The sequence below is a fragment of the Lonchura striata genome, chromosome 27 (genome assembly GCF_050655825.1).
Source record: "Lonchura striata isolate lonStrDom1 chromosome 27, ASM5065582v1, whole genome shotgun sequence".
Taxonomy (NCBI): Eukaryota; Metazoa; Chordata; class Aves; order Passeriformes; family Estrildidae; genus Lonchura; species Lonchura striata.
Genome location: NC_140729.1, coordinates 9,410,577 through 9,426,208, shown reverse-complemented (window position 1 = coordinate 9,426,208; position 15,632 = coordinate 9,410,577). Strand labels below are relative to the sequence as shown.

Here is a 15,632-nt window from a genome sequence, read left to right as displayed (position 1 = left end):
TGGCCGTGCCCAGCGTGCTGGTGGCGCTGCTGAAGGTGCTGCTGCGGGGAGAGGCGGGGGCAGATTTGGGCTGGGGCGGAGCTGGCGGCGTTGCAGAGGAGGCGGCACGGCCGCAGCAGAGCCGGGGCTGAGGGGCACAGCGAGGCTCGGCCGGCGGAGCGGCGGCATGCGGCGGTGTCGGGGCGCGGGGCTGGCGGCGCTGCCCGCGCTGCTGCTGCTCGGTGAGCGGGGAAGGAAGCAGTGCGGGTTGTCGGGGTTCTGTGTGAGACTCTTCTCTCCCAAAGATTCATCTCTAACTCCTTTTCTCCCTTTCAGTTCTTGTTTGATCCCTGTTCCATCCTCTAATGTAATGTTTTTTGATTTTGTTTTTGTTTTTTTTCTCATTGAAGTTCTCCCAGCTAGTTTGTCTTTTTTACTCCGTTTTTTCATCCATCCATCCATCAATCCAACCGTCCATCCATCCATCCATCCGTCCTTCCACCCATCTGTCCTTCCACCCCTCCGTCCATCCCTCCCTCCCTCCCCTCTCTTCCTCCAGGGAAATCTATTTTCCACATTCAATTTTTCTCGTAAAAGTTGCAATTGTGCGTCAAAATACCCTTCATAGGTTCGTATCCCCAGCCAAACACTCTCGGACAAATAATCTATTCATACTCTATTATCGAGACATATCTCGTTTAGCACTCCTCCTTTCCCATCTCTCCCTCCTTTTTCTGTGAACGAAAAATGATTTTTCTTTTTCCGGTGGCAGTGGCTTTGGCCAGAGCCCAGATAGAGCAGGAGCCGTCCTTGGAGACCACCGAGGGCACCGGCATCAACATCACCTGCTCACATCCCAAAATCCAGACCAGCGAAACGATCTTCTGGTACCGACAGCTCCCGGGCCAGGGACCAGAACTCCTCGCGAGCATTCACAAAGACTCCAAAAAGCTGCCGGGCATTGCAGGAATGCTGTGGGTGTCGGCAGATCGGCGCTGGAGCGCGCTGCGGCTCGGCTGGCCCCGGCGCGGGGACGCGGCCGTGTATTACTGCGCGCTGGGCCACGGGCAGAGGAGCCGGGGCTGCGGCCGGGCACGAACCGGCGCGGGCGGGGCCGGGCGGGGCCAGCAGGGGGCGCTGCCGCTCCGGCCGCCGGGCCCCGCGCGGCCCCGCAGCTCCTTCCTCTGGCCCGAGCCCGCCCGCACCGGCCCCGCACGGCTCCGCACGGCCCCGCACGGCCTCACAACCCGCCCGCACCCTGCGCTCGCACGCTCGCCGCGCACAGCCCGGCCTCCCCTCGCTCCCGAGCCCGCCGCCGCCTCGCACCCAACTGCTGCGCCCAAAGGCGCCTCTGCCAGCGCCTCTCGCCCTCCGGCCACGTCTGCTGCTGCTGCTGCTCTCAGCCGGCTCTGCAAAGCAAAGAGCTGCTCCTGGAGAGCTCCTGGGCTGCGAACTGACCGAGCAGCTGCACTGACTGGCACACGGGCTAATTCATGGAGTGCTGTCGCCTCAGTAGGTCATGACATAAAACGGGTTTGCAGTCAGGCTTACCGAGGTCACAAAGGAATCTCCATCTCTGTCGCTGCAGAAGTGTCTCTTCTCCATATGGCCAGGTGAATAAAAGCAGCATTCTCACCCGGGTGTGTAAATCAGATGTCCTTTCAATCCCACCTGAGCCTGGCAATCACGTCTCTGCATTTCTTTTTCTCATCCTCAGTTTCCCCCAAACAATAATGGATGTGCAGTCAGCCTCTTCCTTAAATGGCAGAACATCCTGGAGTGAAAACAATAAATTGGTTGGAGAAGAGGAGCATCTCAAACCAGCTGACGACACTGTCACAGCCATCGTCCACACAAAACAGATTTGTCCCTTTCCCTTCACGTTAGTAATCTCTCAGGTATCCCGAAAAGCAGATGCCAGGATTTAGCAAACCTGCAAGTACTGGAGGGAGATGTATGAAACACTGAGCTCCACATGAGTTTCTCTCCCGAGTCTTGCTCTAGAGACCCCTTTTGCTTTTGAGGACAGGAAGCTTTCAGCATCATCAGGAGCTCCCTGGGCTGAGAAAGTTCAGCAGAGGCCACAGTCAGGGCATGTGAAATATGAGTGTCTTGTTCTCCGAGGATCACATCATGCCCATTTTCCTTTCCAAGGGAAGGAAAAGTGAAAGTAATGAACAAAACACACCTACGTGGCACAAGGTGATAAAGGAGGGAAAGAGGGAGCTCGGAGCTCATCACCCTCTAATTGATTGGCCATTAGGGAACAATGGCTGTGGCTGTGAATTGGCTCAGGCTGAGCTTTGTCAGTGACAAATGGTAAAGGGATGATGAGAGAGGACATGGAATCCTCAGGAAAGGAGAGACTTCCAGTGATGTGTCTCTGGGATCAACAAGGATGGCTGCAGGATTCTATTCTCAGCACAAGTGCTGGGAAGAATCCTCATCTCCCTGTACATGTCTGATCATCTTTGCTCTGAAGCATAAGAAGGCACAACGAACAAAGGAGCCTTTAGAATGTAATGCTTTTACTTTGAAAATCTGTGAGAACCACAGGACCTCCCAGTTCTCTAGATATCTCGTTCTCATCCATGGGGAAGTGCAACACTTGCGTGAGATTATCCCTATTAAACCATTATCATTACCTACATCATCGTTCACATCTTTCCAGAATGTTGGGTGGGTTGTTTTGTGGTTTTTGGGTTTTTTTGTTTGTTTGTTTATTGGGTTGTTTTTTTTTTTTTTCTTTTTTTGTGAAAAATCTCGATTTAAAATAAAACCAAAATGACGACTGTGGGATGATTCTGGAGTTGACTGGTAAAAGGGGTGGGAATGAGGGACCGTGGAAAGAGGCATTCATCCCAGGCAGATGAAGAAGTGCAGGGGACAAGTGACAAAGAGAGAAGTCTCCTGTTCCCAGAGGAAAGAGCAGTGACCCCACCGAGCTGACGACACCTCGGGAAGGTGAGAAAGCTCCGTGGGGAAGAAGCCCCTGAGTTGCCAAGTGCCCAGGCCTGGCTGTGCAGCAGAGCTGGCCGTTCCAGCTGCGGAGGTGAGGACTCCACTGCGAGCTGAGCGGGAACAGCCCCTTGCCATGAGCGAGGCCCCAGAGGCACGGAATGCTCCCGGTGCCGACGGCTGAGGGAGCCTCGGCGGCTGCTGCTGGAGCAGCGACAAACGCACAAGGAGCATTTCAGGCGCTGCAAGGCCAGGGCATTGCTCTGCCTGCTCCCGCCGCTGCTGCCTTTGCTCCCGCCCAGAGCCGCTCCCGGCAGCTCCGTTCTCTCGGCGCTGCCGCGTGCTTTCGGACTCTTCCTCACTCAGCAAACACGCAGCTCGCTCTCGGCATGCACCTCGCATCTCTCATCCTCAGCGTCTTGCTGGCCCGGCTCCTGGGTAAGTCCTGCCTTTTCCCCAAGGCACCCTTCTTCTCTTCCTCTTCTTCTTACCCGCAGGAAATGCTCAACAGCCTTATCCGGACTTTGTAGGGAAATATCAGCGATTAGATGGGAAAGGCTGAGAAAAATCGGCTCCTCTTTGTGGTTTTCCAAGTGTGTGCTGAAGAAGTTCTTTGATTTGTAATGGAAAAGGGAAAAGAGAGAAATCTCGGGCCATTTCTCTGTCTTTTCTCTTACCTTCAACGCATCTCCCTCTGCTGCTCTTTTCTGATCCTTTTGCCGTTACCTCAGGAGATCTGAGCTATCTTTGCAGTCAGATATAGTTCCAGTGTTAATGTAAATTCGAAGATCCTGTCAAACCTGCCCCAGGCACCTCAATGTTCTCATTTCATTGACATTATCAGGGCGTCCCATTCTGCCTCCAGGTTGACACAGCTCTGCCAGGGCTTCCAGAGTTCTCTGAGCTGGCAACACAACCATGGCTCCCTCTTTCCAAGATCAGCTTTATGTGTACTCAGGAACTGAGGAAAACTCAGTGGTGACAGGGATGCAGAAGCAAGATGAATCCTTTTGCTGTACCTTGATGGGTTTCTCAGCCTGTTTGAGCACCTAAAATTTAGGCTGTTCCCGAGTCGTCTTAGAAGCAGATGTAGGAGCAGGTACACAGAGCAGCTGAGAGCTCTGAAATCCTGCCCAAACTCACTCTCACCTGTCCATCTCCACATCTGGTTTTGTAGAATGGATTTGCACCCAATTTGTTTTTCCTACCTGGAGTCCTTCCCTGTGGAGCAGCTCACCATCACTTTCTTCCAGGCGCCACGGGGCAGGACACGGTCACCCAGGATGATGGACCAGTCACGGTGAAGCAGGGACACCCCTTCCACACCACCTGCAAATACCAGAGCAGTGATTTTAGGGGATTGTTCTGGTACCAGCTGCAGAAAGGCCAAGCCCCACAGCTGCTCTCCTATCAAGCAGGGAGTGGCCCCAAGCACAGCGGCCGGATCACCACGCACCTGAACACCACGGGCAAATCCAGTGTCCTGCAGCTGGAGGAAGTGGAGCTCTCTGACAGTGCCTGGTACCTCTGTGCTCTGCGAGACACCCTGGTGCAGGGAGCTGCCTCGGCTGTGCAACAAGGCAGGGCAGGGAGGGGATGTGTCAGGGCAAGGCTGAGCTTGGGGAAAGGACCATGATCTCAAGCCGGTGTTCACCACAAGTTACATCCACATGTGTGTACAATGGTCTAATGGTTTTGACCCCATCCGTCGTAGCATACCCATTGCAAATGCGTTTTCGACTATTTTGACACATTTCTGCATTGTGCAGTCTCTAAAGAAAGAAAATTTTCTCCTCTGCGTGCCTGGGTCCTTGTCCCGCCACACTCCAGCCCTGCTGCTTTTGCCCCACATGTCCCCAGCAGAGCCCAGCGCTGGTTGTGTGTTCCTGTCTTGTGAGCTCACAGAGCAGCCCCGTTTGCACGGACACACGGGAAGCACGGGTTTGTCTGTGGCTCCACGGCGCGGAGCACGGCCCTGGCTGTGTCCGTGTGTGTCCCTCATCGGGAGGGAATTTGCTGCCTCTGCCAGGGCCCCGAGCGCTGCTGTGGCCCTGAAGAGCACAGAGCAGCAGCTTGCCAGGCTCCCGCAGAGCCTGAGCGCAGCCGAGCGGGGCCGGCAGCTGCCCGCTGCAGATGGTGCGGGCTGGATCTGCTCCCCACGCGGGGCGGCTGCTGTGTGCGATGGGACACAGCTGGCTCTTGTCGCTGGCCGTGCCCAGCGTGCTGGTGGCGCTGCTGAAGGTGCTGCTGCGGGGAGAGGCGGGGGCTGATTTGGGCCGGGGCGGAGCTGGCGGCGTTGCAGAGGAGGCGGCACGGCCGCAGCAGAGCCGGGGCTGAGGGGCACAGCGAGGCTCGGCCGGCGGAGCGGCGGCATGCGGCGGTGTCGGGGCGCGGGGCTGGCGGCGCTGCCCGCGCTGCTGCTGCTCGGTGCGCGGGGGTGCCGAAGGGGGGCCGCGGTCTGGGGATGGGGTGGATCTCGCAGGTCCCCACAGGATGCCGTCCTGCCTGGCTTATTCACAGATCTCTGCCCGAGAGCTGTTCTCCCGTTCATCCCTCCCACTTCTCCATCCCAAACTATGCCCAACCTGCACAAGCATTCCTGCTTTGTAACTCATGAAGTCAGTCCTTTGCCCATGTTACTTTTCTTCTTGTCTTTTTGTGCTTTCTCCCACATGATCCCTTTCTCTAGTGACCCTTCTATTCCTTCTATCATTCTAGCATGAGTCTCTCCACAAGCAATTTTTGAACACTTCCATTGCTGCGTATCTTGACATCCTCTGGGAACTGTTTTCCTCCTATCTCTCCGTGTTCCTGACTGCTTCTGCGGGCTTTGTTCTGGTGATTGGCAGGCAGAGCTGGATAGAAAGTAGGAGCTGAGATTTGTTCCTTTTGTCTCCCTGACAGTGGCTGCGGTCATTGCCCAAGTGCAGCAGGAGCCATTCCTGGAGACCACCGAGGGCACCAGCATCACCATCAAGTGCTCACACCCCAATATCCGGACCGGCGATTTTGTCTACTTCTTGCGTCAGCGGCCGGGCCAAACGCCCGAACTCCTAGGGGTCAGTGCTAAAGGCTCCAAGGAGGTGCCGGCCATTGCGGGCCGCCTGACGGTGTCGGCAGACCGGCGCTGGAGCGCGCTGCGGCTCGGCTGGCCCCGGCGCGGGGACGCGGCCGTGTATTACTGCGCGCTGGGCCACGGGCAGAGGAGCCGGGGCTGCGGCCGGGCACGAACCGGCGCGGGCGGGGCCGGGCGGGGCCAGCAGGGGGCGCTGCCGCTCCGGCCGCCGGGGCCGCCTCGCCCCGCTCGGCCCGGGATCCCGGGGCGCTGCCGCCGCCGGCACCGGCAATGGCACCGATGCCGATACACACTTCAAAATCCACACCGGCACCGAGTCACCGACCAGCTCGGAGTCACAATCCTCCCTCTGCCCCTTTTCTCAGCACTGGCTTAATGATAATTTGCCCCAGCTGCCTGATCTCCCTAGCACAAATCCCTCCCAATCCCAAGGACTTTTGAGCATCTAAATCCCTTAGCCAATCATTAACTTTGTCCATCTGGATTACAGCTGTTCCATGCTGCTTATCTTCCCTCTCTCCCAGACCATGAGGCCAGCTCCCGTGAGGATCCTGCTCCTGAAGACTGAACCAATGAAGTTGCTAATCACCTCAGCAGTTCCTTTGGCTTTGGTGAATATATTGCCCACGGTGTCCAATGGAGAATGGTGATTATTCTCAGTCCTCGTTAATGTATTTGTAAAAACATTGTTATCCCTTACAGAATGGGCTAGATCAAGTTCTGCGATTTGTCCTCTCTGCTTTTCTTTCTACATGACCTAATGACATCGTCCAACTCTTCCTGAGCTGCCTGCCCTTTTCCAAAGGTGATGAAACATCTATTTATTCCTGGAGTTCCTGGGAATGCTCCCTTCTCAGCCAGGCAGTTCTTCTCTACCTCCATATCTTTTTGCACACAGGTCCAGGCTGCTCCTGTGCCTATGAGATTTATTTCTTAAATCACATCCAGTCTTTGGGGCCACTTTCTTTTCAAGAGCTGCTTCCCAATGGACGTTCCACATCAGTGTCCTCAACAGGCCGAAGTCAGTCCTCTGGAATTCCAGGGTGGAGGTTTTCTGGATATCCCTTCATTTCCATGAAATGAAAACCCTGTCATTTCATAGGTGCTGTGCCCAACATGGCCTCCAGCCACCACATCTCCCAGCAGCACTCCTCTGGTTGCAAACAGCAGGTCTGCTGGGGCCCCAGCCTTTTTCAGCTCCCTTTTACTTTGACAAATTGGAGAGCATCTGCAGGGGGGGAGTGATTGCAGAGAGACCAGGCCTGAATGCAGCAGAGAGATTTAATGAGGCCAAAGACACAAAGAAACTCAGCACAAGTGCAGAACAGCAGTGCTGGCAGCCCGGGGCCATCTGAGAATCCGTCCGCCTTGGCACTGCAGAGGTTCCCACACGGTGCCTGTCTACCTGCCCCAGACAGGGAGACGAGACTGATGGGCCCCACCAGGCTGCCCTTGCTGGCACCGCACTGCCAAGGGGAGACAAAGCAAACAAAGAAAAGGGAAAGTCAAAGCCTTGCAGCTGTCCTGGGACGAACACTGAGAAATGTCCATCCTTTGCCCTGCACCTTGTTCTGAGCAACCTGAGCTGTCTCCATGGGGCTTTCCCAGCATCTGCTTCAGGGCAGGGACCTTGTGCCATAGCAGCACCTGGAAATGCCAGCCGGGTCACAGTCCCCAGAGCTGATGGGCACTCGGTCACAGCTGAGGATGCTGCCAACAGCAGCCGAGGTGGAGGATCCCAGCCCGGTGTTCCGTGGGAAGGAGCTGAGCATGGGGCCGGGCAGGGTCACCAGCACGGGGGAGGGCTCAGTGCCGACGGTGGAGTCCTGGCACTGCCTGGCACAGGGCTCATTGCAGCTCTTGGCCAGCGGGGTGAGGCCGTAGGGCCGGCATGGCCAGCACGGGCTGTAGCAGGACACGGCTCCAAGTGAAAAGTGCACCTGGCAGAGGGAGCAGACAAGAAGCAGAGAGCACAGGGGTGAATGAGAGCAACCAAGGCCACTGCTGAGTTGGGAGCTGGAGCCTCGGTAAGGAGCTTTCTTCCTTGCCCTGCAAAGGACAGCCTGGCCCATAGCGTGTCTCTCCTAATTTCTTAAGCAGGAGCTCCTGCAGCCACATCTCAGCTTTCCTCTAATGTACAATGTCCCCCAAATACCTTTGGCATGAGAATGGACTGAGCACAGAAGAAAAGAACGTCCACTGAGATATTTGTCATGTGGATTCTTTTATAAGCAGAACAGAAAGGGAAGGGGCATCAGACTCACCTTGTTTCCAGACCCAAAAGGAGCCTGGGTGCAATTGAGCAATGATGTAGCAGTGTGCAGGAGATTTGTCCAGGGAAGAGACACTGAAATGCACTCCCTGCTTCTTGAGCCGTCCTTTTCCAGCTGCTCTAAACATCACGCTCTGCCACTGCCTATTGCCAGCCCCAGCAAGGAAGGTTTTAGCACACGTTTGGATTTTTAGATTCGTTCTGTTTGAATTGCTGGGAATGCCTCAGCATGGCTGGGAGTGCTCACACCTATACAGACACATGGACACACAGCCACAGATACAAGGACACACAGATGCAAAGACACACAGACACATGGAGAGGTCCCTCCATGCCCGTGCACAGCTGCTTTTCCCTGGGCTGCATCAGTTTGGTTTCGTGGACACAGAGAAAGGCTGAGGCTTTGTGCCCAGCTCCTGTATCCGTGGAAGTGGGTTTCTTTCCTGTGCCCTGAAGGACAATTCGGGAATCCCCAGCATGACAGCCAAGGGGAGATGTGAGTGAACAGATGATGGGAGCGAAGGAAGCCCAGGGCCTGTCAATGCTCAGCCCCACGATACCAGCCCGATCCCTGCCCCCAGCCCGGCGCCGCCGCTTCCGCCGCGCAGAGCCCCGAGCGCCGCCCCGCTGGCACCGCGCTCGCCTCCCCTCCGTTCCCTGGCCGGAGCCGGCGAGAGCCCGAGCAGCGGCGGCGCAGGGCTCTGGGCCGGGGCGGAGCTGGCGGCGTTGCAGAGGAGGCGGCACGGCCGCAGCAGAGCCGGGGCTGAGGGGCACAGCGAGGCTCGGCCGGCGGAGCGGCGGCATGCGGCGGTGTCGGGGCGCGGGGCTGGCGGCGCTGCCCGCGCTGCTGCTGCTCGGTGCGCGGGGTTGGGGAAGGGGACGGGTTTGAGACTGGGGTGATCCCGCAGGTCCCGGCAGGCTGCCCTCCTGCCTGGCTTCCTCGCAGACCTCTTCCCGAGAGCTGTTCTCGCATTCATCTCGCCCTTTTCTCCATCCCGCAGTCTCTCAGAAGTCTCCTTTTTCTTTTCTTTATCCAACCCTGCACAAGCATTCCATCCTTCTCTTTCTTTATAACCTATAGAGTCTGTCCTTAGCACTTCTAACTTTTCTTCTTTTCTTTTTATGCTCTCTTCCACATGCTCCCACACCCTGTTGCCTGCACCATTCTTTCTGTCATTCCCCCATTCATCTCTCCACAAACCACTAATGGACAATTCCATTCCTGCCTATCTTGAAATCCCCTCGGTACTGCTTTCCTCATCATCTCTGTATGTTCCTGACTGTTTCTGCGGATGTCGTTCTTTGAAGTAGGGTAATGCAAGATTTCAGCCTTTTCCTTTTTATGTTCTCGGCAGTGGCTGCAGTCAGAGGCCAGGTACAGCAGGAGCCACTCCTGGAAACCACCGAGGGTACTGGCATCAACATCACCTGCTCACACTCCAACAAACGGAGTGCTGATTACATCCATTTCTACCGTCAGCTCCCGGGCCGAGCACCCGAATTCCTCACCCTCGCTGCTAGAGGCTCCAAGGAGGTGCCGGCCATAGCGGGAGAGCTGCGGGTGTCGGAGGACGGGCGCTGGAGCGCGCTGCGGCTCGGCTGGCCCCGGCGCGGGGACGCGGCCGTGTATTACTGCGCGCTGGGCCACGGGCAGAGGAGCCGGGGCTGCGGCCGGGCACGAACCGGCGCGGGCGGGGCCGGGCGGGGCCAGCAGGGGGCGCTGCCGCTCCGGCCGCCGGGCCCCGCGCGGTCCCGCAGCTCCTTCCTCTGGCCCGAGCCCGCCCGCACCGGCCCCGCACGGCCCCGCACGGCCCCGCACGGCCCCGCACGGCCCCGCACGGCCTCACAACCCGCCCGCACCCTGCGCTCGCACGCTCGCCGCGCACAGCCCGGCCTCCCCTCGCTCCCGAGCCCGCCGCCGCCTCACACTCAACTGCTGCGCCCAAAGGCGCCTCTGCCAGCGCCTCTCGCCCTCCGGCCACGCATGCTGCTGCTGCTGCTCTCAGCCGGCTCTGCAAAGCAAAGAGCTGCTCCTTCAGAGCTCCTGGGCTGCGAACTGACCGAGCAGCTGCACTGACAGGCACGCAGGGGCTTATTCATGGTGTGCTGTAACCTCAGTAGGTCATGACATAAAACGGGTTTGCAGTCAGATTTTCTGAGCTGACAAAGGAATCTCCATCTCTGTCGCTGCTGAAATGTCTCTGTTCCATACTGCAATGTGAATAAGAGGCAGCATTCTCACCTGGATGTGTAAATGAGGTGTGCTTTCAGCCTGGAATTCACTTTTCTACATGTTTCATTCCAATCCTTACATTTCCCAAAACACTCATGGATGATCATTCACCACCTTCCTGAAACAGTAGAACAGCCGGGAAGTAAAACAATAAGTCAGGAGTAGTAGAGGAGCATTTCAAATCATCGAAGTGCTCCTTCACACCCAACTGCCCCATTAAACTAATTGGTCCCTTCTCTTCACGTTAGTAACATGTCAAGCATCCAGAAGAACAACTGCCAGGATTTAGCAATGGTGCAAATGTTGGAGGGAGACACTTGAAAGACTGAGCTCCACATCAGGTTTCTCTCCCGACACTTGAACTAGAGACCTCGTTTCCTTTGGGGACAGCAGCCTTTCAGCATCTTGAGGAGCTCCATGGGCTGAACAAGTTCAGCAGAGGCCACAGTCAGGGCATGTGAAAGGCTGAGTGTCTGGTTCTCTGAGACTCACATCACGTCCATTTTCCTGTCCAAGGGAAAAACAAGGAACAGGGAAAGTGATGAACAAAGCACAACAAATGACACCAGTCTGGCAGTGGGTGATAAAGGAGAGCAATGGGGAGCTCAGAGCTCTCCCGCTTATAATTGATGAGCCATTAGGAAACTGCTGTAAAGTGGCTCGGGCCGAGCGCTGCCATTGGCAAGAAGGGATAAGTGCATTAGGAGGATAAAGGAGGTGTGACGAGGATTTATGGGATTAGGGAGCACAAATAATGGAATGCTTCTGAATCTGCGCAGTCTTGATCGTCGGAGTGGTCCAAGGGTCGTCTGGATTTGGGGATTAGCAGTGACCTCAGCGAGCTGAAGACACCTCGGGAAGGTGAGAAAGCCCAGTGGGGAAGAAGCCCCTGAGCTGCCAAGTGCCCAGGTCTGGCTGTGCAGCAGAGCTGGCCGTTCCAGCTGCGGAGGTGAGGACTCCACTGCGAGCTGAGCGGGAACAGCCCCTTGCCATGAGCGAGGCCCCAGAGGCACGGAATGCTCCCGGTGCCGATGGCTGAGGGAGCCTCGGCGGCTGCTGCTGGAGCAGCGAGAAACGCACAAGGAGCATTTCAGGCGCTGCAAGGCCAGGGCATTGCTCTGCCTGCTCCCGCCGCTGCTGCCTTTGCTCCCGCCCAGAGCCGCTCCCGGCAGCTCCGTTCTCTCGGCGCTGCCGCGTGCTTTCGGACTCTTCCTCACTCAGCAAACACGCAGCTCGCTCTCGGCATGCACCTCGCATCTCTCATCCTCAGCGTCTTGCTGGCCCGGCTCCTGGGTAAGTCCTGCCTTTTCCCCCAAGGCACCCTTCTTCTCTTCCTCTTATTCTTGCCTCCAGGGAATCCTCAACAGCCTTATCAGGACCTTGTAAGGAAATATCAGTGATTAGAGGGGAAAGGCTGAGAAAACTCGGCTTCTCTTTGTGGTTTCGCAAGAGCTTGCTCAAGAAGTTCTTTGATTTGTAAGGGAAAGTGGAAGGGAAAGCAGAAAAATCTCGGACTACTTATCTGTTTTTTCTCCCACCTTCAACGCATCTCCCTCTACCTCTCTTTCGTCTCATCCTTTTCTTGTAACCTCAGAAGATCTCTGCTGTCTCCGCAATCCCACATTCTTCCTATTTTAATATAAATTCCCTCATCCCGCCAAAGCTGCTTCAGACACCGAACTGCTTTTAATTTCATTTTCTTAATAGGGCATCCCATTCTGCCTCCAGGCTGCCAGGGCTCTCTGCCCCGGCTTCCAGAGTTCTCTGGGCTGCCAGAACAACCAGCAGCTCCCTCTTTCCAAGATTACCATTGTGTGTTCTCAGGGATTGAGCAACCCTCAGAGTTGAGAGGATTGAGTCACAGGAAAGGGGAGGCAGCATGGATCCTTCTGCTGTACCTCGATGAGTTTCTCAGCCTGATGGAGCACCTAAAATTTAGGCTGTTCCCGGGTCGTCTTAGAAGCAGATGTAGGAGCAGGGACACAAAGCAGCTCTTCTAACGGTTTTCCCGTGCTGAGAGCTCGGAAATCTTGCCCATAATCACTGTCACCTGTATTTCTGCATATCTGGTTGTGAAGACTGCTTTTGCATCCAATTTGTTTTTCCAACCTAGAGCCCTTCACTTTGGAGTGGCTCACCATCACTTTCTTCCAGGCGCCACGGGGCAGGACACGGTCACCCAGGATAATGGACCAGTCACGGTGAAGCAGGGACACTCCTTTCACACCACCTGCAAATACCAGAGCAGTAATTTTTATGCCTTGCTCTGGTACCAGCTGCGGAAAGGTCAAGCCCCACAGCTGCTCTCCTATCAAGCAGGGAGTGGCCCCAAGCACAGCGGCCGGATCACCACGCACCTGAACACCACGGGCAAATCCAGTGTCCTGCAGCTGGAGGAAGTGGAGCTCTCTGACACTGCCTGGTACCTCTGTGCTCTGCAAGACACCCTGGTGCAGGGAGCTGCCTCGGCTGTGCAACAAGGCAGGGCAGGGAGGGGATGTGTCAGGGCAAGGCTGAGGTTGGGGAAGGGACCCTGATCTCATCCTGGTGTTCACCAGAAGTTGCATCCACATGTGTGTACTATGAACTGGAGGTTTGGACAGAATTCATTCTAGTACTTTCCATGACAAACTCATTTGGACTATTTTACTCATTCCTGCATTGTGCAGCGTCTGAGTAAAGAAAAGTCTCCCCTGTGCCTGCCTGAGACCTTGTCCTTACACATTCCAGCCCTGCTGCTTTTGCCCCACATGTCCCCAGCAGAGCCCAGCGCTGGTTGTGTGTTCCTGCCTTGTGAGCTCTCGGAGCAGCCCCGTTTGCACGGACACACGGGAAGCACGGGTTTGTCTGTGGCTCCACGGCGCTGAGCACGGCCCTGGCTGTGTCCGTGTGTGTCCCTCATCGGGAGGGAATTTGCTGCCTCTGCCAGGGCCCCGAGCGCTGCTGTGGCCCTGAAGAGCACAGAGCAGCAGCTTGCCAGGCTCCCGCAGAGCCTGAGCGCAGCCGAGCGGGGCCGGCAGCTGCCCGCTGCAGATGGTGCGGGCTGGATCTGCTCCCCACGCGGGGCGGCTGCTGTGTGCGATGGGACACAGCTGGCTCTTGTCGCTGGCCGTGCCCAACGTGCTGGTGGCGCTGCTGAAGGTGCTGCTGCGGGGAGAGGCGGGGGCAGATTTGGGCTGGGGCGGAGCTGGCGGCGTTGCAGAGGAGGCGGCACGGCCGCAGCAGAGCCGGGGCTGAGTGGCACAGCGAGGCTCGGCCGGCGGAGCGGCGGCATGCGGCGGTGTCGGGGCGCGGGGCTGGCGGCTCTGCCCGCGCTGCTGCTGCTCGGTGAGCGGGGAAGGAAGCAGTGCGGGTGGTCGGGGGGCTCTGTGAGACTCTTCTCTCTCTAAGATTCATCTCTAACTCCTTTTCTCCCTTTCAGTTCTTTTTTGCTCCCTGTCCCCTCCTCTACTGTCATGGCGGGGTTTTTTTTGCCTCAGTGAAGTCCTTCCAGCGACTTTGCCTTTTTTACTCCGTTTTTTCATCCGTCCATCCATCCATCCATCCATCCATCCATCCATCCCCTCCCTTCCTCCAGGGAAATCTATTTTCCTCATTCCATTTTTCTCGTAAAAATTGCCATATTCCGTCTGAACAGCCCTCATAGTTTTGTGTTCGCAGAAAAACATTCTCGGATAAATAATCTATTCATATTCTGTTCTCGAGACATATCTCAGAAAACGCTAATCTGTCCTCCTTTCCTATCTTCACCTCCAACATTTTCTGTTAAAGAAAACTGATTGTTCTTTTCCCGGTGGCAGTGGCTGTGGCCAGAGCCCAGATACAGCAGGAGCCACTCCTGGAGACCACCGAGGGAATCAGCATGAACATCACCTGCTCGCATCCCAAAATCCAGACCAACGAATACATCTACTGGTACCGACAGCTCCCGGACAAAGGGCCTGAACTCCTTGTGTTCACAGTGAAAGACTCCAAAAAGCTGCCGGACAATCTGGGCCAGCTGTGGGTGTCGGCAGACCGGCGCTGGAGCGCGCTGCGGCTCGGCTGGCCCCGGCGCGGGGACGCGGCCGTGTATTACTGCGCGCTGGGCCACGGGCAGAGGAGCCGGGGCTGCGGCCGGGCACGAACCGGCGCGGGCGGGGCCGGGCGGGGCCAGCAGGGGGCGCTGCCGCTCCGGCCGCCGGGGCCGCCTCGCCCCGCTCGGCCCGGGATCCCGGGGCGCTGCCGCCGCCGGCACCGGCAATGGCTCCGAGGCCCGTAATGGCACCGGCACCGGCACGGACATCAGCACCGCCACCGACTCCAGCATTGATACCAGCACTGACAATGACAACGGCAGCTCCAGCTTGCAGTCACCGACCTTCTGTCACGGTCCGCTTATAGCGCGGTGTCGTGATGGTTCTTTAGCCGATCCCAAAGTGCAAAAGAAAAACAGCAGGGGACTATCAGTTTAATGACAAGAAATGCGCATTTATTAGGGGCAAGACAATAAATGCGATAGTGGAGTCAGAAAATAAATAAAAATAAGAGAGAGAGAGAGAGAGAGAGAGAGAGAGAGAGAGAGAGAGAGAGAGAGAGAGAGAGAGAGAGAGAGAGAGAGAGAGAGAGAGAGAGAGAGAGAGAGAGAGAGAGAGAGAGAGAGAGAGAAAAAGGGGCATAGGAATAACCACCAACACAGGTGAGATGAGATCCTCACTGATCCGGAAAATGGGGATCTGACTTGTTGTGTTTGGGGGAGTCTCCAAAGTCCTACCCAACCCAGGGGTCCGGTTATAGTCTACAGATGGGAAAAGGGGGGAACATGCAGAACAATGAGAATCTATTGAAATTGCTGTGGGGTGGACAGGTGCATCTACTGAAAATTATCCAGGCAAGATGAACACAATGAAGAATAAGTCCATTGAAGTTACTGGAGAAGAACAGGTCATGTCATTCTCCCCCTCACTCCCTGTGGGAGGGGTCTCAGTCTCAGTCCTTGGGGAGAGGGTTCTTGAGGTTTGTCTGTCATGGTGGTAACGAGTCAGATGAGGGGTGTTCAGTGAGAGACCACCAGAGTCACCCCAACAGTTCATTTGTCTTAAAGGTGGAGACTGAAGCAGGAATTGTAGCAGGAC

At 56.4% G+C, this 15,632-nt stretch overlaps 2 protein-coding genes, 2 pseudogenes and 1 gene segment (V, D, J or C); 4 read left to right on the top strand and 1 right to left on the bottom strand.

Moving 5' to 3' along the window:
* The first annotated feature begins 72 nt into the window (after positions 1 to 72).
* Positions 73 to 1,600, top strand: LOC146765169 (T cell receptor alpha variable 4 pseudogene; annotated as a pseudogene). The gene is made up of 3 exons (XR_014950222.1): positions 73 to 221; positions 752 to 1,081; positions 1,521 to 1,600. The product of XR_014950222.1 is annotated as a T cell receptor alpha variable 4 pseudogene (transcript).
* Positions 1,601 to 4,586: 2,986 nt separating this feature from the next.
* On the top strand, positions 4,587 to 6,389 carry LOC144247474 (immunoglobulin heavy variable 5-51-like). The segment is given in 2 exon segments: positions 4,587 to 5,364; positions 5,842 to 6,389. Coding segments are annotated over 2 exon segments (603 nt in total).
* Positions 6,390 to 7,629: 1,240 nt separating this feature from the next.
* On the bottom strand, positions 7,630 to 8,228 carry LOC146765168 (feather keratin Cos1-2-like). Its single transcript, XM_085561991.1, has 2 exons — positions 8,169 to 8,228; positions 7,630 to 7,953 (listed from the first exon to the last, which is right to left on the bottom strand). Exons 1-2 carry the CDS (start codon positions 8,226 to 8,228, stop codon positions 7,630 to 7,632), a joined length of 384 nt encoding a protein of 127 aa, XP_085418117.1.
* Positions 8,229 to 8,793: 565 nt separating this feature from the next.
* LOC144247475 (uncharacterized) lies at positions 8,794 to 9,978 on the top strand (the record flags this gene model as incomplete). Its single annotated transcript, XM_085561990.1, has 2 exons — positions 8,794 to 9,142; positions 9,641 to 9,978. Coding segments are annotated over exons 1-2 (687 nt in total), but the record flags the coding sequence as incomplete, so codon positions are not given.
* A 3,075-nt stretch (positions 9,979 to 13,053) lies between these two features.
* On the top strand, positions 13,054 to 15,502 carry LOC146765167 (immunoglobulin heavy variable 5-51-like; annotated as a pseudogene). The gene is made up of 2 exons (XR_014950226.1): positions 13,054 to 13,845; positions 14,319 to 15,502. The product of XR_014950226.1 is annotated as an immunoglobulin heavy variable 5-51-like (transcript).
* Positions 15,503 to 15,632: the final 130 nt, after the last annotated feature.

What these genes read in the sequence shown, in the direction of transcription:
- LOC146765168 (XM_085561991.1), bottom strand. Translation starts at nt 8,228, where the DNA reads ATGACAAATATCTCAGTGGACGTTCTTTTCTTCTGTGCTCAGTCCATT. An exon ending in AGTCCATTCTCATGCCAAAG is followed by an intron (nt 7,954 to 8,168) that starts GTATTTGGGGGA and finishes TCCCTCTGCCAG; the next exon opens with GTGCACTTTTCACTTGGAGC.